The 25,182-nt window shown below is 37.0% G+C and overlaps 4 protein-coding genes across 9 annotated transcripts in view; 1 reads left to right on the forward strand and 3 right to left on the reverse strand.

The window, feature by feature from the left end:
- The window catches only part of LOC110374456 (probable E3 ubiquitin-protein ligase HERC2), a 50,857-nt gene extending 43,510 nt beyond the window's left edge, over positions 1–7,347 (forward strand). Inside the window, exons 88-90 of the mRNA XM_064034960.1 lie at positions 3,870–4,024; positions 4,145–4,257; positions 4,350–7,347. Coding sequence (XP_063891030.1) covers positions 3,870–4,024; positions 4,145–4,257; positions 4,350–4,524 — 443 coding nt within the window. The 3' untranslated portion in view covers positions 4,525–7,347. The remainder of the gene's footprint in view (positions 1–3,869; positions 4,025–4,144; positions 4,258–4,349) is intronic.
- Positions 7,348–7,708: 361 nt separating this feature from the next.
- Positions 7,709–8,875, reverse strand: Neb-cgp (Neb-cGP). The gene is made up of 3 exons (XM_021332168.3): positions 8,717–8,875; positions 8,495–8,582; positions 7,709–7,890 (listed from the first exon to the last, which is right to left on the reverse strand). Exons 2-3 carry the CDS (start codon positions 8,579–8,581, stop codon positions 7,816–7,818), a joined length of 162 nt encoding a protein of 53 aa, XP_021187843.1. The 5' UTR covers position 8,582; positions 8,717–8,875; the 3' UTR covers positions 7,709–7,815.
- A 1,759-nt stretch (positions 8,876–10,634) lies between these two features.
- On the reverse strand, positions 10,635–17,918 carry LOC110374458 (leucine-rich repeat-containing protein 57). 2 transcript variants are annotated; one of them, XM_021332170.3, is made up of 4 exons: positions 17,573–17,918; positions 12,269–12,412; positions 11,880–12,047; positions 10,635–11,683 (listed from the first exon to the last, which is right to left on the reverse strand). In XM_021332170.3, the coding sequence occupies exons 1-4, from the start codon at positions 17,733–17,735 to the stop codon at positions 11,517–11,519; spliced, it is 642 nt and encodes a 213-aa protein (XP_021187845.1). In that variant the 5' UTR covers positions 17,736–17,918; the 3' UTR covers positions 10,635–11,516. The 2 variants fall into 2 exon arrangements, with proteins under 2 accessions (XP_021187845.1, XP_021187846.1); XM_021332171.3 differs by lacking the exon at positions 17,573–17,918 and adding an exon at positions 13,246–13,637.
- A 5,723-nt stretch (positions 17,919–23,641) lies between these two features.
- LOC110374474 (PDZ domain-containing protein 8) overlaps positions 23,642–25,182 on the reverse strand; it is a 36,223-nt gene continuing 34,682 nt past the window's right edge. For 3 of the 5 annotated variants that reach the window (XM_049841855.2, XM_049841856.2, XM_021332186.3), the window contains 2 exons: positions 24,256–24,445; positions 23,642–23,824 (listed from right to left, as the gene is read on the reverse strand). In XM_049841855.2, the coding sequence (XP_049697812.2) occupies positions 23,669–23,824; positions 24,256–24,445 (346 nt within the window). In that variant the 3' untranslated portion in view covers positions 23,642–23,668. Of the gene's footprint in view, positions 23,825–24,255; positions 24,462–25,182 lie in introns of those variants that run through there. The other 2 variants (XM_049841858.2, XM_049841859.2) reach the window with 2 other exon arrangements.

Raw genomic sequence — 25,182 nt, forward strand, 5'->3', positions numbered from 1 at the left:
AAAATTTTAAATAATTTTTTAACTTTTGTAACTGCCATAACCGTTAATTCTGTTTAATTCTATTTTCTTTTCCTTTTTTTTTTGTAAACTCCGTTCTGTAGTACCGCCACGTCAATGCTACAACATTTAGATAGGTAACTCATCCTCGTTGTCGTCGGTGGTACTCCAGCACGGAAGTTATTAGGCCGAGTTCTGATTAGCTCGAACGGTGATTCCAGGTTTTTCCACCCGGCTATAAGACGCCAGCAGCAGCAGCCTCGTGTTCGGTTTGTTACGAGCCGAGGTGTCGCCGTCGCAATAGCTTCGTGCAGCACCGCGTGCACGTCAGCACCGTCTCCATCCCTGTGACGTCACCGTACAGCACCGCAGTACATCTCGGCCTACTTCCATCTCCGGCCAGCAGCGTGATTTCGCCGCCACTACGGGAGTACCTATCCCTGCAAGTGACTTCAGACAAAGTTATACTCGACCCACAAATCAAATCTTTGTGTGCCTCCGGCTGTGGTTTTATACATTATACATTTTTTTAAGGTACACACCCGTTTTTATTTCTATCACCTCGTAGGTGGGAATCAAACGGGTGGAGGTTACAAAACGGGTGTGCCTTTAAAAATGTATAATGTATAAAAAACCACAAAATACGTTCACTACTGCAGTCCTCCCCTGAAATGAAATGTGAATGTACTGCTGAAACAACAGTTTACAACATTCTTCAAATCAGATTGAACTAAATATTTAAAAGGAAAAAAAATTAAACAGAATTAACGGTTATGGCAGTTACAAAAGTTAAAATTATTTAAAAAATAATAACACTTGAAGGTACTTCGAATTTAGAATGACGCAACATTTTTTGTAATAGGGTATTTTAGTCTAGATGAGAAAAAAATTAAAAGTGAATTACAATGATTGTTTAGAGGAAAAGCAATCGGGAAATGTTAGTTTCACTTCGTAAGGTACATAAATATATTTTTTATTGCAGTTTAAAGTTTTTAGGTTTTTTTATCTGTCTTTGAACACTACGAAATGTCGCCGCCATGCTAATGACGTCATTACGGTAGTGTCAGTTAAAATTTTCAATACATAGGGTCATTTCGCCTGTTCGCGTCCATAGCCCAGTTCGCGTCCATTTTGCCGATCTCCTTTTAAATATCCTCGAAAACAAGTCAATTAACACACTAATCAAACGAAAAGTCATTACCGCTAATACGTTAATGTATAAGAGGCACGCACAGATAGACAAACGTTCTGTGCGTCCAACCAATCCTTTTAGAAAAAATAATTAGTCTAGGCTCTTCAACAAGAAAGCGAAAACACGCAGAATTTTAGATAAAAATTAGTGTGCAGCGGCGTGTTTGATGGTAAGTTTTATATTGTTTTATGTGAATTTTAGGATAGATAGCTATTTCTACAGTTTAATGATGAATAAAAGTATAATGTTTATTATGAATTTGGTAATGTTTTTTATATTTAACGAGTAAAATAAGGTGGACGCGAATTACTACATCGAATTTTACGAAACTTCCACTTTGCGTCCACAATGGACGCGAACTAAAACTATCCTCTATAATAATAAACCAAATTGCGTCCACTGTTTTCGTTAAATACTTGCTTATAAAAAATAATTAAAACATACTGTTTAATATTAATATATTAAACAGTACATTTTTTTATTAAGATATATACGTGGTTATAATTAAATTATCAACTGATATAAGTAATTTCATTTAAGATAAGTTCTTCCGATACAGGAAAAAAGAAGGAAAAGACAACATACACAGAAGAAGATTTAAATAAAGCGTTAAATGTTATTCGAGAGAAGAATAAATCGATAAAAAATATGCAAAGAATATGCTACCTTGTCTGATAATTTATTGACTCAACAATTCTTTTAGTTGTATGTTTACACAAAATTATTAAATTGTTTTGTTAATTTAATATGAAAGGAAATCGATCTACGGATCGAAAACGCCTGGAAGAGCTACTGGTCCATGAAGGAGAACTCCCTTTATGTCTGAAGCGGAAACTAGTCATGTGTATTCTGCCCATCCTAACCTACGGCGCTCAGACTTGGTCTTTGACAGAATCTCAAAAGTCCAGGCTAAAAGTATGCCAAAGGAGCATGGAGCGTAGCCTGCTCAGCATACGGCTTAGTGACCGGATACCTACGCAACACCATTATCCGGTCCAAGATCCGGGCATAGTAGATTTGGGCAATAAGTCTGCAAAGTTGAAGTCGAATGCACCCGGACAAGTGGGCCAACATCACCACACACTGGATCCCTGAGGATGGAAGGTGACCGAGAGGGAGACTAAGAAAACGCTGGAGAGAAGACTTGGACAGCTTCCTCTCGGACTGGCCACAAATAGCGATGGACAGAGAAAATGGAAGGCTATGGGGAGGCCTTTGCCCAGCAGTGGGACAGCATAGGCTAATAAAAAAAATAATATGGCCAAAACTTAGTATAATCAAGGCGGATCTTAAGCATTCCCTGTGATTTAGAGTAAAATTAACAGAATTGATTACTGTTTATTCTTCAAATTTCAAAATTAATTGCCTAATTTTAAGTTACTTAAACCAATGTTGAGAAGAATTATTTTTATTTTGTAAAGTGAATTTTAAATGATGATAATGTTGATTTTTAATAATTAAGTGTATTGTTAAATAAAGAAATTGTTCAAATACAATCTTTCTTTATTAATTCTTAACAATTTCACCCCTATATTCCTTTTCAAAGCCGCTGGACGCGAACTGGACCATGGGTGGACGCGAATTGGATTTTGTGGACGCAAACTGGGTAAAACGCCTAATTCTGAGGTTTATCGATTTAAATAGAAAGATATTTCTTATACAACTGAAAGTTAATCTTAAAATAGAGTATATAAGGAATACATTACACAAATTTGACATGGAAATGAGTGCTGGAGCATTTTTATTATCGCCGTCAAACTTGCCAACTGCACTAAATGGTCGCCAACAGGCGAAATGACCCTATCAAAATATGTATTACTGACAGCTGTAGTAGCGTAATGACGTCATGACCAAAAAACAATCATGGCGTCCGTTGTGTGCCGCGTTTTCGCGAAATACGCGCGAAATTTGAAATTATGATAAAACAATTAATTTATATTCGTACATAACGTGAGAAAAAAAAATATTTTTTATTTTTTAGAGATATATCAAGACTAAAGAATTTATTTAAGATATATTTCAAAAATGCATGTAATACCCTATTTGCTAATGCTTTTCTTAACTATTGCCAGCTATAACTTGTAGATTAAGCCATCTAAAACTAGCAATACGGCAAGAATAAGCACAGCGGTACACAGAAATACAAATTGAAATATGAAAAGCTGCAAATAAAGACAAAGTGAAGCACAAAGCTGGAAATAACTGCATGAATGATATGAATTCGTGTGCTATTCAAAACTTACCCTAATTCGGGATTTCCACACAACAAATGTACTGAATCACTTGATTTAATAAAATTAATTTTCAAAATTAAACGGCCGTGTCTGCTAGGGCGCTTGCCACGACGGAATTTGGTAGGAGGTCAACGCACACACCAGTCTAGAAGCGACCAGCGAGCGAATGTCAATGCGGCGCTGCACTCACGCCCGCCGCTGCATCGATCAAAACCCTTCGTTCCGTTCATTCCGCGCGTTCCTAATCCGCGCACAAACAAAGACTAGCATTTACAAATCATGTAACGTTCCGTTACACACTCTTAAGTATAGCTCTACCGGTTTCATGAAATAGAACATCTCTATTTACCTATTTATTTTAAAATATCCCCCAATTTCACAGTACCTCATACTGAACGCGATACTTTTTAATATAATTTCAAATAAGTTAAAACTCTTCATTCCAGGAATCGAGCCGAACGCTCCTCTAGTACAATGGTTCTGGGAGGTAATGGAGGAGTTGTCCGGCAGTGAGAGGGCGTTGTTCCTACGCTTCGTTTGGGGAAGAACAAGATTACCGAGAGCACCTCAAGATCCGAGGCAGAGAGACTTTGTGCTACAGGTATGTAATATGTGAAACAAGCGAATTTGAACTGTATAACCATATGGATAACAATCGATTTCGCTCGATATATAAAAGGGATATATGTGTATAATAATGGATTTTGAAATATGGTTTTAGGTGTTAGACAAGTATCAGCCTCCAGACCACTTCTTACCGGAGAGTTACACATGTTTCTTCCTTCTCAAGATGCCAAGATATTCCTGCAAGTCTGTGCTACGGGAGAAACTCAGGTAATATAATATTGCCAAGACTGTTTACCCTATATTTTTCAATATAAATGGACTTCATTGGTCCTTAACGCTCATCTGTCGCAAATTTTCAGATACGCTATTCACTTTTGTAAGAGCATAGACACGGATGAATACGCCCGGGTGGCACTCAGCGCTGCCGAACGAGTTTCATCCGAAGAATCTGATTCGGAAGCCGACGCGGCCCCCCCACCAGTCACCGTCCCCCCACCGCTGTATTCGTTCAGCCGGGCCCCCACGTGGCTCTGAGACCGCGCCGGTCCCTGGACCATACACGAGGACCTCGCGATACTCGCCGCACGACAAACTTAACGGCGCCAAGTGATGACGTCATCCGGTACCGTGCAAACAAAAGACAGTTACACCGTGTTCTACTTGATAACAAGTGACGGTTATCGGTGGTGAAATAATTCGGAAGTTGTGTCGATAAATCAACAACACATAATACACTAAACTCTGTATCTTACTCTTGTTTTAACTTATCCAGTTTTGTGAATTGGATCAAATGAAAATTTCATTCCACTCAATTTCTAATTGATTTAAACTTGTCTATAAATACGGGCAGAAATCACTAATATCTCAGCACTATTTTACACCACGCACTTGCATCAATTCATCCTAGTCAAGTCGCAAATATTTATAAGTGGAAGGATGTATGCTTCATTAATATTTTTCCATGTGGAAACATTGATGAAGATATCGGGCAGTTGCGACATACGTCATATTGATATTAGCAATGTCCTCACTATATGATACTCTTATAAATTACTCGTTGTAACGATATTTAACCGTAGTAACATTTTATACTCTGTTCGATGATAGGTAAGACTTCCTTATATTGTGCACGCAATATAAGTTAACGTTACTTGTAAAGCAACTTGGATTTTTCAATTACAGCATTCCATCCATAGCTTAGGGACCGGCGCAGACGCTCCAATAATTTACATGATTTGTGTGGACGTGTGTATAAATAAAATTGTTTACAACGATAGGCAACACTGCCACATTCCATTTTGTCGTATTGTATCGTATCGCTTTGATAAAGCTTACTCGTGTACTAAATAAGTTTGCTGCTAGAGTCAGTCTTTTTTAGTGACCCTCATTATTAAATGCATTTTATTATTATACAGTATGTTGCATAAATATGATTTTCTGTATTTTCAGCAATAATAACACAGTAGTGCTGGCATAGCTAAAAGGGACTGATTTTAGTGGCATTAAAATATTTTTAAGGAACGATAAAGCCCCAAAGAATGGCGTTAAGATGGGAAGGAAAGATTAGGTCACGTAAACAAATACATGTTCCAAAATATTCTTGTTCCTAATTTCCATTCCCATGTTCCTTACTTATATTGTGCTAAAGCAGTGTGATTCTGAAGTTTGAACCCGTTTACTGAATTCCCAAACAAAACAAGAGTTAATCTGACCAAATTGAAGATTGACGTCGAATATTTAACATCGAAATATTCTCTATTATCTACTAATATTGTAAAATTTATGTACTAAACTTCAGTACGCAATGTATGAACCAATTAAATTGACTGATTGAAGCATGGAACTGTGATGTTATTGGCATAAAACGAGGGTACGAATGAATTAGATAGGATTTGTAAGAGTGTTGCATTTCACAGATCAATCATACAAGCTAGTCATTTGCTGCAATTTGTATTTAGAACGCCGGCATGATTTTAAACTTGCATTGTTAAATAGCGAACGAAAATGTTGCTTGGTGTTGGTATGGTATAGTCAATACGTAATTTTACCATCTTACATGTTGCCAATTATTATAAAATAAGCCATTGACAAAAAAACCTTTCAATGCAGGGTAAACATAGCAGAATTACTGCGTTATTCCATAACAATTTATAAAGATGGCAACATTTTTGCTAAAATATTTTTGTGGTTGCCATAGTGATTAATGCAAGAATAAGTCTCAAAATCATTAAAAATATAGTCAGAAGTTATTTCACGATATTTTGTATTACCCATACACCATGCATTTTTGCAGTAATATTATGAGGTAAATTTGACCTAGTTCTAGGTATACTTATGTAATAAATCTACTTGTATTGACATATTGTATGAAGAACATTCTTGAATCGAAATTGTATTGTATCAAACCTTCTTAATCTTAAATTATTTACTAAATAATAATACATTTCACTAAATATGTAGTTGCTTTGCTAGTATTATTAATCTGTAGGCTTTTGGTGCTAGAGTTTCACGATTAGTCTTAAATTTTTATACTGAAAAATATAGGATGCACAAAACGAAATATGCTGTATGACCTGCAAATAAATACGCTTTAATTGATTGTGAATATCTTTAAATTATTTGAGATGTTTATTATGAGAGTTGGTTGTTTTGGTTGATATTAGTTTATTCTCTATGGGGAGAACAGCCATTGACAGCTGATATTTTTTTCTCACACCAAAATTGGTGTTTGTTGTCTTCATGCGCATCCCTCTTGCTGTTTTAAATAGTATTTTCGTTTGCACATACTTAACACTGTTAAGCAGTGTCTGTAGTGTGTAAAACTTCTGAAATTCTTCTACAATATGCAGTAATTTTTCACTTATCAAGAATTTTATCATTTGTTGAACATACAATTACGGCCCTTTCACACGACAGTCCAGTTTTTTGCAGGATACCGTTTTTTGCAGGATACCGTTTTTTGCAGGATCCCGTTTGATCGCAAAAGATATTATATGCTAGTGTTCACACGAGCAAACCGCATGCAGGATCCTGCAAAATGCTGTTCCCGTCGATTTGTGCGATTCGGTTTTGTCACTTGAAACGGGATCGTTCGTCCAGTAAATAGCGGGAATCTTGCAAAAACGGACGCTGTGTTCACATGTAGTACAGTTTTGCAGGATACAGTAAAATGCCGGTCCCGCAAAACTGGACTGCCGTGTGAAAGGGCCGTAACTCTTCAACACCAAAGATTAATTAAGTAAAATGCCTGTTCTAACTTTTTAGATCTGAAACTGTGAAGCTTTCTTTGTGATCTTTTCTGTGCAGCATTATTTATTTTTACATACATATAGTACTAATAAATACATATTTATTTCACTGTTGATATCATTTATTCAAAATTATGTTGAGTTATTCCTACCTAGAGCTAAAAACAATCTACAGTCCTCTATTAGAGCACAAGAAACTCAAAAATAAATATTAACAAACACATACAAACAAAAGGTGTAGTGAATAGCTTTACAAAATTTGATTGCATCGAAATCAGACATCTGTTTAAACTTTTTCAAGACCCTAAATAAAATATTTAGGAAACAATAAGAGTTTTGGGTTGAGGATGTCAGATAGGACAGTCGCTCCTTGTAAAGCACCGCTACTCAGCTGGATCAAGTTAGACTGGAAGCCGACCCCAACATAGTTGGGAAAAAGGCTCTGAAGAAGAAACAATAAAAGTCCAACAATGAGTTCACATGATTGTATTTACTAAATAACTTACATGTTGCCCTTAATGAAATTATATGTACTAACTGAATAACAAAATCATATAGGTATGCATAAAAACGTGGATTACTTCTTTGACTTAGGTTTGAGTGTCAGGTATAGGATGAACGCACCCATGACAGCGTATGTTGCCTTGGCCGTCTGGAACATAAAAAGTTTACATAAGTAGGTAAGAAGTAATTTGTGTTGTGAAATGTTATTTCGGGAAATTAAAACATTGACTAAAAGTAAAAGATCCCTTAACCTTGATAGATTTCTCCTAACACTATTGAAAATTTACTTATTCTGGTCATAATTGTTTACTGATGCAAAATATCACTGACATTGTGTGTAAAAATTGAAAATTACTTGACCTATGGTCCACTCAATCTTAGTAAAATGAATGGCCGTTAAAATAAAACCATAATTTCCTGATTGACAACGACTGGGGACGTATTACCACAGTTTAACTGTAAATAATAGTGAAGATGTAGGTTCAAGTCTCGTTGATACTATCCCTATGATCCAATGTCAAATCATATTGATCTAGGGTTTTTGGAGATTCCATAATTTTACATATGCTGCATGTTATAACTGGTACAGACTCTCTTACCATTATTAGTGGTCATAATTAGAAAATTAACAGAGAATACCTACTGATTGATTAGTTTCATAGAGCGAGTATTTTACCAAGAACATAACACATAACCTAAAACAGCTCCCAATTTTTGTGGTATTTAATGTAACCAATTTATTGAATACTTACGTTAGCTCTGCCCCTGTTCGTTTGGCTGTTGAAGTATTTGGACAAGCCCTTAAGCTGGGATTCATCGACAGAACTGTCTCCGGCCATTCTACAATAAAATATACAGAAACCTTGTTATATCACAAATAATTACAACTTCATAAGAAATCAAATATTTACAGATTATCCAATGTCTGGTCTTTTAATTATTTTTTGTAATTTATGTAAAAACAGGAATATTACCTGACAAAAAGTTATTTTAGTCCTTATGTAATAACGCAAAGTAGATGCAATTCGCAAAGTCGTGTATGACTTTGACTTTATCACAATTTGTAACATAATGGTGACAGCAGAATAGCATAATATCAAAAGTAGCAAGCGTGAAAGAGCTGGAGATAAAATAATGCTCGAGATCAACATAATCCCACAGTGTAACGCAGATTGGCGAGAATCACTGAACTGTCAGGCAACGTTCCGTTCGATAGCACTGTAGAAAAATACTATTGGCCTTATTGATTAACATTTTCTACACCCAACGCGTAAATAAAATATAAAACTAACGATTTTGTAAATCTACACCTTTTTTCTAAATACATATTTTTTTATCGAATATTTTTGGCAAGTTTAAAAAAAAGTATTTTCTTTAAGTAGGTACAGTCAGCAACAAACGTGCTATTGTCACAGAAATTACAAATTATTTGAATTATTAAATCCTCCTGAAAAGTCTCCATACATACACAGACACCATACGTACATACACAGAATATAAGGAAACAAATAGGTAAACTATTGGATTATCGTGGAAGGAACTTTCTTTGTTTAAAGAGGTACTTACAGAGATTGTATTACTTCTTCTTTTTCTTGTTTCCTTTGAGAAATTTGAAATAAACATAAACTGCAGCAGCTAAACCCATTGTAGCTTTAGATGTCTGCAAACAAATGTTATTTATAGTACAGGCTTACCTAGTTTAGTAACAGTGTAACTAAATTGTATCCATCCACTACGATAAGATGGTATTACAGTCGTGAAATACGTTGAAGGCAAAATTGGCAGAAGTAAGCCAAAATAGCCCAGTGCCGTAGTTTGGCGGAGGCTTAACGCTTAATTAGGCTGCGTTTCCACTGACGCGGAGCTGGGCGGAGAGGAGCTTAGCGGTGCACAAATTGACCAATGACTAAGCTTGAAATCTCCGCTCCGCTTCAATGGAAACAGTACGAGCGGGGTGGAGCAGAGCTGAGCGAATATTCATACATCGAGGCGGTGCAGTGCGGAGGACAGCGAGCATTGGGGTGCAGAGCGGAGGACAGCGAGGCGGTACGGAGCTGTGCGTGACTCGCGTGCAGTGTGTCAGTTGTCTTCGTTACGTCACTAGGTGCATTCAAAATCTTCATCGCTCCTCTCCGCCCAGCTGCGCTCCTCTCCGCCCAGCTCCGCTTCAGTTGAAACACTGACCACTTTTCACCGCTCTTCTCCGCTCCTCTCCGCCCAGCTCCGCGTCAGTGGAAACGCAGCCTTAACGTACGATGTACCTGTCTTCAGGATTAAGTACTTACTGCCCTACCAGATTAAGCAACGTAACAAGCTTTTTTACTAACAAATGAATTCACTGATGAAATAAGTGTAAATATACGCACATTTGCTCGTCCTCTGTTCGTCTGGCTATTGAACATGCGGGCGAAACCTTTTAATTTTGGATCATCGTCTACTCCGTGCCCAGCCATTGCACTCTAAGCGATTTGCTAAACTGTTTTCCTAAAGCAATATAAATATCTAAGAAAATATGTAATTAGGGAATGACATTATACATTTTTTTAAAGAAATTTTACATGAATGGTGGCTTGAAAAGGAGTGTTTATTGAAACTGTCTAGAATTTTAATCAAGGAGGTTACTATAGTGCGGGCTGGCCTAGCCATGGCCTAGCCTGATGAGGCAGTGCAGGGATTACATAGAGGTACTATAGTGTGTGCCTATATGTAAATACATAAAAATAAATTAGGGTTGTAGGTATGCCCAGAGAACCCACTTCGGTAAATCCGCTACCGTAAGTATCCGCTCGCGTAAATCTTTGATTTGTTTTGACCCCTGGCTATCATTTGCTTTCTTGCAATCTAGAAAGACTGACAAATGTTCACTTGTTATGAAATTAATAAAACAATATATTTCTTTTGTGCATTTCATAAATGCGTTTAATTATTCATTTTTGATTTAATTCTTAAAAAACAAATCTCAAAACTTATTTATAGCCTTTTGAAAATTCCTGGTTGTTGCATTCAATACAGAATAAAAAAGTATTTTTTATTTCATCAGTCAATGATTCTTTGGATAAAATTGTGTCAATAAAAATTATAAGCAAAATTTACGCAGAGTGAACTCATATTTTAAAATAACAACCATATATCAGCATATATTGCAAATATACATTTATGTGTACTTATCAATTACTTACATTACAACATAATTTCATTCCTATTGGAATTCATAAGCTTAATTTTATGATGGACTAGTATTCAATACAATGAGATATATCAACATAATACTATCCAACCATCTTATGTATCAAAAATATATACCAACTTTACATACATAATTTTTTATTTGCTTAATTTTTTTAATATAAGCCATATAATTAATATTTAAAGGACTTCACAAACCAAATCACATTTAGTCTAATTAAGTACGCTAGCTTTTGAGCATGCCAAAAGATTTAAAAAACATTTATTGATATAATCTCTAACAAATCTCTCAAATCACGACAGTGCTATCAATTATTACTAATAAAAATAGCATACACTATAAAATCATGTTGATATTGTCCTCTTTTCACAGAGAAGATCACAGTTTAGTTAGGACCAGTTGTTTTAGCTTTGACATTAATATTGCACCAAACCCTATGAATACACTAGAGCCACAGTTTGTAAATCATTGCATGTGCTCAGTCACATGTACATTATCCCTTTAACTCCCCCCTATGTTCCAACTGACATTGCTGTGCCGCATCTACCCCTGGCCCTGAATGCATAAGTTCACAAGAGTGTACTCTTCTATATTAGAAGGTCTTCCTCCCAGTCTTCTTTCTGTCTCTCGGAGACGGACACTGAGGGCCGCGTCAGCTGCTTGAGCTCGTCATGTGTGCGCGGAGGAATGGGGTTGTCACTGAGATCTACGTACTCTAGGGCGCGGGATCTGGCTAATCTGTCGACATCGATTTCTGTAGACAGAGGAAAAAACATTTATATTAAATATATTTTTCAAAAAGTTCAACATAAAATTGAGCCAAGTTCCATAGTAAATTCTTTACTATTACATTAAAGGAAAATTGACAATGTTCTAAAATCTAGGACACACAAAAGTATGTCAAAGAAAATGTTTACCTTACGTTAGATTTAGAATAAAATGTCAAGTACCAATGATCTGATTGTGATGCGCGAGCAGTGTGTGCAGACTAGGACACTGGAAGGTGATGTGGGGGAGAGCCACAAATGTGTTGTGCGAGATGTCCAGCCGCTCCAGACAGGCCAGTGTGCACAGCTCGTCTGGGAGCTTCGCCATTTGGTTGTTGGACAGGTTTAAATCTGAAATTAATCAAGTCAAATTCATTAGCATGTTGTAATTTCATTAGCAAAGACTAAGACTAAAACAAAAGTAGTTTAGTAACAAAAAATTTGTGTGCTAATGAAAACAAAATGAAAATAGTTATAAATATTTTTTTGTGATCTGATTGTATTTGTAGAAAATAACTTTTTTTTAGATTTTATTTGTTGAGAATAAATAGTATTGTGTAAAAGAAACTAACCTGTAATTAAACTAAACTTGACTGCAAACTTAGGAGGTATCTTAGTAATAACATTTCCGCTGAGATCACAACTCTTGAGCTCTGTGTGTCGCATCAGGTGGTACACAGCATCAGGTACTTGCATCAGTTGACATTCTGATAAATCTGTAAAAACAAAAAAAGTTTTCTTTAGAACTTGGCTGCACTCTGCCGTGCACAACTGACTGAAGTAACACTAGTACATTGTTGTGTATAATTCTTATCAGTCAATGAAATATGAGTAATCTTAAGGAATTTTCTTCTAAGGGAACTTTTATAGTGACACAATCTGTTATCTACTGATATTCAAAGATATAAGACTAGGATATTGATAATAGTCAAGGAATATAAAAGTCACTAATGAGTAATTCCGGTCTCAAGAGCAAAGTGATGAAATATTTGTTTATCCTTATGTATGACTAAGTCTAATAAAAAGCGATGTCATGGTTCATAAACTTGAATTTAGTTCTGATTTAAATTAATATGTACAGATAGCGCGCGAGTTGAATGCAGAGCTTAGGAATGCGGTATGATAGTTGACAAGGATGGCACAGCACTACACTGCAGGCGCGTGCGGGTGGCGGGGGGAGATGCTCCCGCTCTTTACCTCAGACCCCGACTGCATTCAACTCGCGCGCTATCTGTACCTACTTGATATTAAAACAGACTGAAATATTAGAATATCCAAAGGGAACATAATTCTGAACTACATACTAGTCTATAAATAAAGACATTTGATCCAATAGCACTCAATAGCATAGGCCTCTACATATTTAAATCAAAGTAATGAAACAGACTCAAGCAGGTTGAGAAAAACTAATTTATGGCATAAATTGTATAAGCATTTTTAGGACACATTGCAAATTGTTTATTAGAGCAGAAATCATCAGCAGTTACGTCATGTAACATGTGTGCTTCTGATTTCAATTAGCCTTGTCTGTAATAACTGTTAATCATACCTAGTACTTGAGTTTTTTGAGCGTCCTCGCATTTTAACACTACACGGGTCACAGCTAAAGCCATCGCGAAATATTAAACCCACTTCACAGAATTAACTAGTAACGGCAGCTCAGTAGCCGCAGCTAACTAGGAACGGGAACACGAGCGCAGCGATAGTTCCTAAAGCTATTTTTAAATCTATAAATTATTGCGAAGTTCACACGTTATGCGCGTGGCTATCTATTAATAAATTAGAAAATTATGATGTGTGAAGGTAAACGTTGAATGAGTTTTAGATTTGTTATCAAGCAATGACTAATTAATGTTAGTTTCGCTGCATTATTTATTTATTTTCATTTATTTTGTCCGACTTTCTCGTCTTGGCTTTCTATTGTTTTGACATTTTGACATATTTCTTACATTGACGTTTACGAGTTTTGACAATCAGCTGACTCCTTGATTCGCTTTCACAGATATTCTCGATATGTGAGAATTTCGTTAACCGATTTCATAGTAAGAGGATTTGGATTATTTTTTAGGAAATAACTTTGCTAGTCTGGTTAATAGTTAGCCAATACCCGTACCCGGGATTATCATAGTTTTGCAATGTTTTTTAAATATTATTATTAGCCTAGTAGCTAGGTCACAAATAAAAAAAAAATGTTCAGGCCAAGCGTATATTTCTTGGTTTTGGTGCCTATTTATTTAAATCTTGACGCGCATGATCATGTATAGAATTGGCTCATATGGTTTGTCAGCCCAAGGCCAGGAATCTATGAACTTTTTTCAGAATTTCATCATCCCACGACAGCAAACATAGACTTGCAAATTACATTTTTTCTTCTGGAATAATCTCTTGATTACAGACACATTGTATGAAACTTCTTGTTGTCATAATCAGCAATGAGTGAATCACGTCGCTACAAGGAAGTGTAATAACGAGCACTGAGCAGTGACCTCTCTACCCGGCGGTGTTACTCTATATGGAATAAATTGGTTAGCTAAGGCCAACATGTGTTCAACTGGCGAGTTCAACCCGTTCAAGTTTGTAAATCAAACGCACGCGCATGTGAGATGTTCTAAATCGATCACACTCGAATAGCGCCGACTACTATGGCGCGGAATTGTTACATGTGCGGGTCTTCCGCATTAGCGCGTTCTTTGTTTGTGGTAGAACGTTTTCCGGACAGTAAGCCGATATGGGTTTAGATGTGATTTATTATAGAAAAAATATAAATATGGCTCCATATTATATCTTGGAAACATTTACGGGTCAACTAACATGTTGCTAACGCGTTAACGCAAGGTCCTGCCCATAATGCGTAACTAATTGTAAAATTATAACTGAGCTGTTGAAATTAAGTGCTAGAAGGCAGTTCAGCATGTATTAAGTGTTTATAACGAGCATTATTAACATCAACACCGACAATAGATTATAATTAAAGACACGCAAAACTAAATTGTAATCCGCGTTCTTGTTTGGGACGTTCGCACATGATTGTGTACTGCGCAAAAGATTTCACTTCTCCAAAATAACTGACTAATATTAGCTATTACGACTTTGTACGGTAGCCAGCTAGCCAGAGACGTGGTAATTTTTTAGGTATTTTCCCAAATGGCAAAACTTCATAAGGATTTTCGGTAAATTTCGAACAAAACGCGGTTGGTAACTATTTCTTTCACTGTTTAACAACATTTTAACTATGATGCAGTTGCAAAAAACGCGATTGTGTAGATAGTCACAAGGAATTAATTAGCCACATGAAATTAATCCGTGTAACAAAGCCAGTGTTCCAACTGGGGCTGGCCTCGCTTAGTTTCACAATTTTTTACACGATATCTTCGTTTACGAAAGTCAAATGCAACAGAACACTCATTTGAACGTAGTTGCGTAAACAGGCATATTTCGCGTAATTATTCATTCGAGATAGCTCAAGCCATTCGCTACGCTATGTGGTGCTGGATAAAGTTGGGTTTTGTGTGTGTTATGATGAATGGGTCGTTAGTCAGTCTCTTGCGGTATCCTCGAGAGAAGATAAGCGTTCAGATTGAACGTAACAGAGTGACAAAAAGTTGCGGTAGTATGTACTTAGTAGAGAGCTGTTACGTGTGAAGGGGAAGAAGTTGTTAAGGGCTTTATGCACGGGCTATTATGGATAAACTGTGACGGTGATTAGCCTATTATTTTGAATGTCGTTAGTGGCAAAGTATCTACGGTGTCCAATGAAATTGTCTTGTGTAATGGTTAGCTACGAATATTTAAACTGAAGTTTATTAAATTAAAAAAAAATTAAATTAGCATTCTAATGTAACATTAACAAGATTGGTAATTCATTCGAAATATTCTGCATATATTCACATAACAGTTACCTACATTAACTGCTGTGACTAAGAAGAAATATGTTAATGCTGTAATATCATGGAAATTATGTAGTAATCTTTAGCGACATCTATCTTGTAATGTTCTCGTTTTGAAATAGGTAGTTGTACATATTTAGAATCTTATTATTATATTATGAGAGAAATAATGTGCTGTAAATGTGCTAAAAAGTTGCATGCACGCATGAATGAAACTGTTTATTATTTTTATATGAGAAGGAAATAGCACGTGTAGAAGTGAGTAAATTATCGTTTTGTAGGGTAATCGTTATAACCCATATTATACCTATAAATTGGAAAGGTTTACTAACCGAAAAATAGAATTAAGTAATATTATTTTAGGCAATTAGCCGTTTCCCCGCGTTTTTACTCGCGTCCCGTGGGAATTACTGATAAAATATGACTATATTACTCGGGAAGAGTGTAGCTTTCTAACAGTGAATTTTTCAAATTGGGTTAGCAGTTTCGGAGTCTTTAGTTTACAAAAAAAATCCTCTTAATTATATTACTATAGAACAATATCATGTGGGATATTGCTAGTGTCGAAGTCGACATTCTATTTGTAGGTGTTACGTATATTAGATAACGCAAGAGAAATCGCCGTAAGAACTATGACAATTAAATCGATTGTTATACGATATGGATTGTCTATGAAAGTAGATATTTTTTACAAGTTTCAGTCGTGTTTGTGATCGATTAAATTCCGAAAGATATTATTTTATAAAATTATTTTACAAGTATAATTTTTGATTTCATAGACTTTTATTGTTGTTTACAAATTTCATGACACATTATTCATTGTGTTGTTATTGGTTATCTTATCGATAGACAGCTGATATAATTAGTCACTATTATGTGCAATACAAATTAATGAGGATACATAATTTGAATACGGAACTATTTCATTGAACTTTACTTTGATTACAGATGCACTAATATTGTCTTTGACCTTTACATTTAGTTTTTCCAAATTATTTTTAATATGACTTAAATGTTACATACATTTAAATTATAATAATAAATCAGAGAAGGATCTTAATATAAGTGACTAGTTTTATCAACGTCCGTTTGCTAAACCATCTTCAGCACGCAAAAGATTGCTGAATAGATAACGATAAACTCAATAAAAACAAAAGGTTGTTTATTGTTGAGTATGGACTTATCTATTTGTAATTGCGTTTGATATTGGACTAGAATATTTCTATTTTAATTCTATGACTGGATAACACAAGAAAATTGCGGAAAATCGGACTTAAAAAAAAGAGACATGACTGGAAAATCCGATTTCTGAAAACTAATTTTTATATCAGTTAAATTATTTGATCCTAATCTGATTTCTTTCCTAACAAATTAATTATATAATTTACTTATTAACTTAAGATTCAAATTAAACATAACACGAAGCCACCGTTCACTGGGTCACTCCAATTATGTGTCACGGTCTCACTTCATTAATTCATTGACTAATTCTCACAGCTCTAGCAACTGTTAGTAAACAGCCACCCACTTGTTATAGAGGTCATCTTCATCCATTAATTCACGCTTAGCTTGACCCTAATTAATGATAGACGCTCTCATTATGAAAGGTACAATACCATTATCGTACCTTCGCAAAACGATAACATATCAAGATGATTTACGAACAATTAATGAAGCTAATGAGGAAGCTAGAATGCTAATATTTAGGTTTTTGGATTAGTTCGACGAACTCGTTCTTTTGTTTTATGTCTTGTAGGAATTACAATAATTACAATTCGCGGACTAGCCGTTTAGTTATCTCAATGTCGCTAATATTTTATTCATACAGTACGATGGCTCAAGTAGGAACTGCGTAATGTTTTTATTTATGTTTTTTTTATATCTCTATGTTCTTGCTTGGTTTTATTTATTTGCCATGATAGTTGTATTAGTTTAGCAATAAATGGCTTGTATTAAGATTAGTGCACCATGTAATTATTGAGTACGCACCTAGTTGACTATTCTCCTGTGCATCTTCACAACGTCCCACAACTCTGATGATGGCGCGTCCGGCCAGCCTCGCACAGATCATCATGGGCCTCGCCCGAGGGTCACCTTCCTCCGCCTCGCTGGGCATCCTCGCTCCTCCGTCGTATTCCGCAGGGGGCCTCATCACTGCACTTGTTTGTAAACAGTCACTGCACAATCCCTTGGTAAAGTCACTGGTAGGTCACGACTATGAAAGTCTTTCACAATCTGAAAGAATCACGAATCATCTACCACCGCAGCGAAACGCGATGCGCCTGGGTCCACGGTAGCACTCTGGTAAAATTCGAGCGCCGCGTTCGCAGCCTGCCTTTATATCGTTGCCAAAACAAAGAAGCGTGGTGCAAGAACGAGAGCGCAATAACAACAAATGTCTATCTCGCTCGCACTGTCTGCTGCGCAGTTGACGCAAGTTGGCTGCTGGCGGAAGCTTTAGGAAAATATTATATCTACGGGAGATTTATGAAAATCTGTCAGGAGTTTTGACCTGGATCACAAAGGAATATATGTTTTCCGCTTGGATAAACAATCCTGCGATCTCGCTTTCAGTGGATCGCATTGTCACGTCTTCAATAAGAGCATTGTGATTACTGAGTCCGTTATCTGATTGTATTGTTTGTGGGAATAATCGGCGTTTGAATGCATGTCGTTGATCAGCTCAATGTGAAAGGCTGGGCTGACGGTCGAACATGATTTTCCAGCCTAATTCACAACGGGCCATCAATGTGTTACATGTTGCAATTTATTGCGGACGCGTTCGATGCGCAAACTTGATTACCGATGAATTAAAACGGTTTTATTTTGACTCATGAGCATGTTATTCAATAGGTTTCCTAGAATTACATCATTTTAGATTAAAAGCAAGAATTGAAAAATATTGCATATTCAGATGACTTGTAACATGATTTAACCAAATATATATAAATATTGCCTCTTATAATTTTCATAATGACTGGCCTTGGCTCAGTTTGTCGTCACCGATCGTGATTGAAGAAATCCACAAGAAAGTGTTAACTTTGATTAATTAGTAACGCTTCGTTCAAGACCTTTGAGAGATTTCCGTAAAAAACGTGAACTAAACAATATTGTGGAAGCAAGATGTACCTACCTATGCAATGAACTACTAAGAAGCCTATAGGTAGGTATTGTGATTACATCTGAGGTGGTAATTTGTTTTAAGTTATGATAGTTTGTTGACAGATCTAAATTATCTTCAAGTTCAAGGACCGAAACGAACGTAGGTACGCAGGCACCTTAGAAAAGCGTTTCATCTATTCATAGGTACGTGCAAATAATTGCGTCAATTAAAAAGTTGACGTCCATATTATGTCGTCCGTTCAACGCACCGCCTTGAAGTTTCGGCCAAAGAGAGTCGTAGATTTTCGCCAGCAATAACCTTGAACTGCTGCCAAAAACTATATTCCCGACAGCTCGGATTAATATTTGTACCTTCCTACTAGACTATTTATTTTTGGAAAATAAACAAGGAACTTTGGATACAAAGTCAAGATTTTTTAAATGATTATTGTTATTTGTCCATTTTGCTTCGATATACCTACCTGGTGGTAGCCTATATGTATCACGTGGCGGGCATGGTATTAACTAGGTACACATGCCAATAAGTGCAAGAATGGCGGAGAAACGCAGATGTGTCGTTGATCTCATGCAGGTGCAACAACTTCTGAAAACTGCAAGCCAAAAGTAGCTTCTTTGTTTCACCAAATTGTAATTTATTTTTGAGGTCAATGTCGTTTTTATTTAATTAAATATTTCAGAAATAATTTCAAGACATCATTTGTTTTTTTTTTTTAATGTAATAAATAAATCAGTTACGTTTTGTATTTCCTACACGAGGCGACCTCGTGTCTACTTTATGAGTATTTTCTCAATGTGGCCCACTTTTACAAGCTTTTGCGTTTCATTTGCTGTGAAATAAATTACTCAACTGTACAATGTAAACATGGAAAGTTTCATGTTTATCAGCTTTTTTACATATTTCTTTTAATATATTTTAAGTTTGGAAGAGGAAAAGCCTTCATTGTATGAATTTTGTTTGGTTGTTTAGAACAAAGCTTTGGTACTTATAGTGGTTTTTCATGAGCCGAAAACGGCTTATGACGGACGTTAAAATAACAAACAAGATGACGCACGTAGGTGTTGCTTAGTGTGGAGTCAAAATGCAGCTGAAACTAATTTACTGATCGTCTGCGTACTGAATATAATAGAAAACACATGGATCATGATTTTGGATTTTCTAACACTGCTCGGTGTTAATGAGGGTTTTCTAAAATGGCAATCCACGAGGTGGCAGCACCGAGTCGTCAGGTCCAATAACTGTCAAAGTGCTTATCTTTACTATGAATAGTGAACGATTTTAGTGTTTTTTTATTTTATAATTAAAGCACTGCATTATTGTTTTACTATTGCGGTTGAGTAAATAAAAAAAACTAAATCATATTGTGTTAACAAATTTTTCAACAAGCTTTTCCTTAGTACCAGTGACTTTTGCACCTTCTCTCTTAGCTCAATTTTTAGTTCGGAAACCTTATTCTGACCGTAGTCCATAATAAAATCAATAACACTTCCAATATAACAGAATTTCAATAAACAATAAGTTCGGCACCTACAATTCCATACTATTTGACAGCTGTTTGGACCAGACGCATACGTGGCGCCACCCGGTGGCAGAAAAAATTTCAAAAACCCTCATTGGCACTTTATGCAAATCACAAGGTACAATTTTGTAATATCTACCACCTCTCCTACTTCAAACCTATGTATTAAGTAGCTTAGGTATCTACAGCTGATTCAGAATAATGTTCTCATTCACAGTGTCTATGTAAGAGCACCTGGATTAGCCACGTACTATCATTAAAGTTTTAGGTATCTGCATAAGTATATGCTCGTAGCTAGTGTAGCAATAATATGATTACCTAAGCTCAGTACCTATATTTATGATCAGCCTGTATCGAAGTAGATAGGTAGGTGTATAGGTATTCGCATATGGTGTTGTTGTTAAGGCACAGTGCGCCAGAAAATGCAGAATTTTCTCACATGCAACATCTAAATCGTTCACGTGATGACAGGCAGCTGACACCGGTATTTTCTATCATTCTTTGCATCTCAGTATAGGTAGAAATGGTACCTAGACTACCTTATCACTTTAATATCTGTGCAGGAATAAGGTCAATTTGGCTCCGCTGTCATCATAATTCCACGGATATTTTCCTGAGGTTAGGTCGTTACTCGTAGCAAGGGCTTGCTTCAATTAGTTTTTCAACATCGCCAGTACATTAACCACTTATCTAGATGATCCGGCGCACGCGCACGCTTGGGTGACGCACAAAATTTTCCACCGACGGCCGTCCGCTGACATTTCGCAGAAGTTTTTTTCACAAGCAAAAGTTGAGGTCGATCCTTTGTGCTATTTCAGGAAAAGCTGGACAGAAGCCAGTTCCCTGTTCGGTAGAGCATTCGACGCAGTACACGCGTTCTTTGATCCCTTCGTCCTTACACGCAGAAAGGAATCTTATGTGCACGCAATAAGAATCAAAAGGTCAATGACTTTCACTTTGTTATTGATGTGCTTGAACCAGTTTATTGATTTTCTTTTGTTTATTAGCTAATATCAAAATAGGATTGCTCCTGGAGTTAGATTTAATTGGTCGACTAGTTCCAATTTGGTTATCTTAAGAGTTGTTTTAATGTGAAGGATATTCGTCATCATCTTCAGACACTCTGCACTCAGAAATTATTATGACAGTTTTCTTTCTGAATAGGTATGTACCTACAAAACTTTCTCAGGATTTCTTCCTAGTAAAACTGCGGAATGGAGGACCTACAAAGTTTCAAATAAAGTTATTTCCTTTAAAAACAGTCTAGAACAAAATTGCAGCGTAGGTACGTCATACTAGTTGGATTTAGAATTATTGACAATTAGAAACATCCGGGCCTTTTACGATCGCCGCAATTATTAGTCCCGTGCAGCTATCAAATTGTGAAAAGTTTACTTCTAAAATTGCGTAGTGGGACAAACTTTGTTTACTAATAGTCGTAAAAAGTACGCTCGTGTTTTGATTGCGTGTATAGTGCGTAGTAATGTCATGTTTAGAGTATAATCCGACGTCTAAAATAGAAATAATGTAGCTGTTTCACTAGATGTAAATTGACATCGCTTTTTATACAACGCGAGGTTTATTGTCAAGGTCAGTTAAGAGTAAACAATGGTTGTTTTTTGAGAGTCAGATTTAGGACTTTCTTGTATTGTCGTAAGATAGCCCTTCTTGGCAGTCGGGTAAGAAGTTTGATGAAGATGAAGCGATATTGTCAGGCAGAGGGCAGTACAGATTTAACAAGTCATTTGCCAAAAGTTTGACGTCATTCTTCATCGTCAATCAGAAACAAATTACAGTCGAAAAATGTGTCTGCCAGGTTTGTCCAACAGACGTCATGGCGCCATAATACCTATTAGACTGCCTGTTTAGAATTATATAAATTACCCTTAACTACGGATTACAGTTGCCTACTACGTCTGCATGTTCTGCTTTCGCAGTTGAACGGAAAACAATGTCGCATTGCATCCAAGGCGCCAGGGGGGGGGGTCACACAGTCGTGGCCAAATCACAAAAATATTATATTGTAGCGTAATATTAAAAGTAGTAGTATAAATACAATAAGCGCGATCGTAGCGAGCTCGAAATTTTTACTAATGTTAAGAAAAGTGTTTTCATGTAGAAAATGGCCCGAGCAGAGTGAGCGCAATTTCTCGTACATATACTACACACACGCCGTGTGCCAAACAAAAAAGCGCGAGCGAAGCGAGCGCGAAAATTTTTGTTCAGGTCGAGGACTAAGGTTAAAAAAGTGTTTTTATGTAGAAAATGGTCCAAGCTGAGCGAACGCGATTTCTTGGACATAACCAGAGACGCGAACTTGATAAAAGCGCTCGCGCTCGCTTGCGCGAAAATTTTTTTCAGTTCGAGAACTAAAAGTAGATGAAAACGCTTTCTTGCTGTATAACAAATATACAGCACAATCACAAGAAAGCGCGATCATAGCAAGCGCGAGAATAAACGTTTGAAAAGTATTGTGTACGCAGAAAAGGCCGCGTACGTTTTTTATTGCAGCAACAGTAAAAAAAAATCTGTGAAAACTTCAATTGTCTTACTATTAAGACCCTTACTGGTAAGAATTCATGAGATCAGGGCCGTCTCTAGCTCATGTAGCGCCTGGGTGCAATCATCAGATTCATCAGATCAGATTTTGAGTAGTACATATTGATCGAAGTACTTTACAAGGAATATAAACACACAAGGAACGTTCTTACGTTCGAACGAAAGTCACTTTTTTTGGTAGGTTTAAGGACTTAAAAAAATGTTTCCAAATCATTGTAGGCTCAAACTGTTGGCCAGATTTAAGTTATGAAAGTCGAGACAGGAGTTGTCCTGTAATTGTAAAAATCAGCGCGAGCGTAGCGAGCGCGCAAATTTTTTAATTTTGGGACACAAAAAGTTCATAAGTTTTTAAAAGCGCTGTAATGTAACAAGCAGTCGGAAGCGGAAAATAATAAACAATCAGAAATACAGTACAGCCATAGCCATTTACTCGCGAGCTTAGCGAGCTAGAATTTTTTCACTTAGTTGGAAGATGTTAAAAATTAAAAAAAATCAAAATGATCAATCAATGACCTATTCACTCGGAATAAAAATTATGTTATACTTATAACAAAAACATCGTGTTTACCTGGCCCAGGGGGGGGTCATGACCTTGTGACCTACCCCCTGGATCCGCCGTTGATTGCATCGAGACAGAATGTTAGAGAAACTTGAAAGTCCAGTCCAGCATTGCAAGAAGTTCCCTGGAACGGGGCTAAACTTTGAGAAATCAGTCGAGCGTAATGAAGAATGTGGCGTTTGCCTGCAAGTTCCAACTGCATTAGGAGCTATGCAGCTGCTTGAGGGTGTTTCATGTGGAAATAGAAGTCTACCAAAATTTTATAGGAGGAAAGGAGTATTTGGAAATAAAACACCACACTTCACAATGAACAATAATGTAATATCATCAAGTAGGCGCGTCGGTCCGCTGCTGCGCGAGTTGCGCTGCTGCACAGCAATGCAGCATGAGCGCGGTCAGCGCGCATGCGCGGACCTCGCCGCCGGGGCCGTCGCCCGCGCTGCTTGCGTCCTCGGCTGATAACTCTTCTCGTACGGCTAGTAACTGGGAAGGAGATGACGATGTTTTAAGAAACATGAGGTCAATCGTGATCTATGCGAAGGTTTAATGTCCCTTTCGAAATATGTAGCGACAGCCCATACTTTTTTGTGTGTCAAAGATACAAGAGAGGATATAATATGGAGCACCACATTAGAATCTAATTTAATACATTGAAGAGTAGACAATTTTATGTGAAAGTCATTGGCCTCAGCCTTCAGCTGAGCTGAGTACTGGTTAGTAAAAACTTTTAAACCGTGCAGGCCCGATTTAGGTATTTGTCAACAGATAATACGTAATTTACTAAAATTAATCTAATCCCCAACTGCAGCTAAACACCTAAAGATTACAGACCCATAAGTCCAGTCGAAGAATCAAGTAGAAAACCCATCTGAAAAAGGCTTATGCGGGTGATGATAATGACAAAAAATTCTCACCATCTCATGTATCTGTTGGGCGGTGAGCCTGCTGGCCAGCTCAGGCGCGGAGTCCCGCGCGGCCGCGAGCAGCACGTCCGGCGGCAGAGCGCTGCGCAGCGCCGGCGCCAGCATTGCGCTCACGCCGCCCTTCGCCAGCCACGTCGCGCCGCAAGCGCCGAACGGGTTGCCCGACTCCAGCGACTGCTTCCTTTACGTCACACGGGCTGCTCGTCAACAAAGTCAGCTCTTTCGTTCTTTAACCACTTTGTGTCAGAAGAATCGGAAATGAGGATAGGCTGAGTGGAGTACGTTGAAGCTATCAGCGTGGATGTTACTCTAGATGACAGAGCTGATTGTAGGTTGACAGCAGTGTAGCTTTTTGTTCTATGGCAGTGTTTGCAGGTGTTGAAGAAGAACGGGAGTTAGATGTTGTTATGAAAGATGTTGACTCATCAATTAAACTTCAAGGTATCATCTGGAGGAAATTTTGTACTCTGTGATGCTGCTACCTATAAATTACCTACTTACTACTAGCGATAGGGAGTTGAAAACAAAGGAATACGACCACAAAGATGTACTTATCACACGAAAACAAGGGCAAAACTACGAATGGCAAAGAGAAACAACACACAAGGAATTCGGGACTGTTTGATGAACAATGTTTTAAGAAAATGTGTATTTAATTCAAGGTACTAATGTTCACACCCGACGTGGAGGCTAAAGAAGCATTCGTGGAGTGCAGTGCAGTAGCAGTCTGACAGAATTTCGACGAAACCCTATCATTCGTCTGTGCCCATTTAAGCGCTAAGTAACGTATAGTGCCATTATTGTAAAACACACGGTAGATTCCCATATCGGTTCACAGGGTCGACAGCAAGGTAGTATTCTATCGACAGTGATATAGGCAATATTCTTCCTAGTTATTGTGACGTAACTAATGTCTTT

The sequence above is a fragment of the Helicoverpa armigera genome, chromosome 5, assembly GCF_030705265.1.
Source record: "Helicoverpa armigera isolate CAAS_96S chromosome 5, ASM3070526v1, whole genome shotgun sequence".
Classification (NCBI taxonomy): Eukaryota; Metazoa; Arthropoda; class Insecta; order Lepidoptera; family Noctuidae; genus Helicoverpa; species Helicoverpa armigera.

Bases quoted from the DNA above. Each gene is read 5' to 3' on its own strand.
- Neb-cgp (XM_021332168.3), bottom strand. From the start codon at position 8,581: ATGGCCGGAGACAGTTCTGTCGATGAATCCCAGCTTAAGGGCTTGTCC. The intron at 7,891-8,494 runs GTAAGTATTCAA...TTTATGTTCCAG, and splicing joins CGAACAGGGGCAGAGCTAAC to ACGGCCAAGGCAACATACGC.
- LOC110374458 (XM_021332170.3), bottom strand. From the start codon at position 17,735: ATGAGGCCCCCTGCGGAATACGACGGAGGAGCGAGGATGCCCAGCGAG. The intron at 12,048-12,268 runs GTTAGTTTCTTT...GATTAATTTCAG, and splicing joins CAAGTTTAGTTTAATTACAG to ATTTAAACCTGTCCAACAAC. The intron at 11,684-11,879 runs GTACTTGACATT...CTCTGTCTACAG, and splicing joins GCATCACAATCAGATCATTG to AAATCGATGTCGACAGATTA.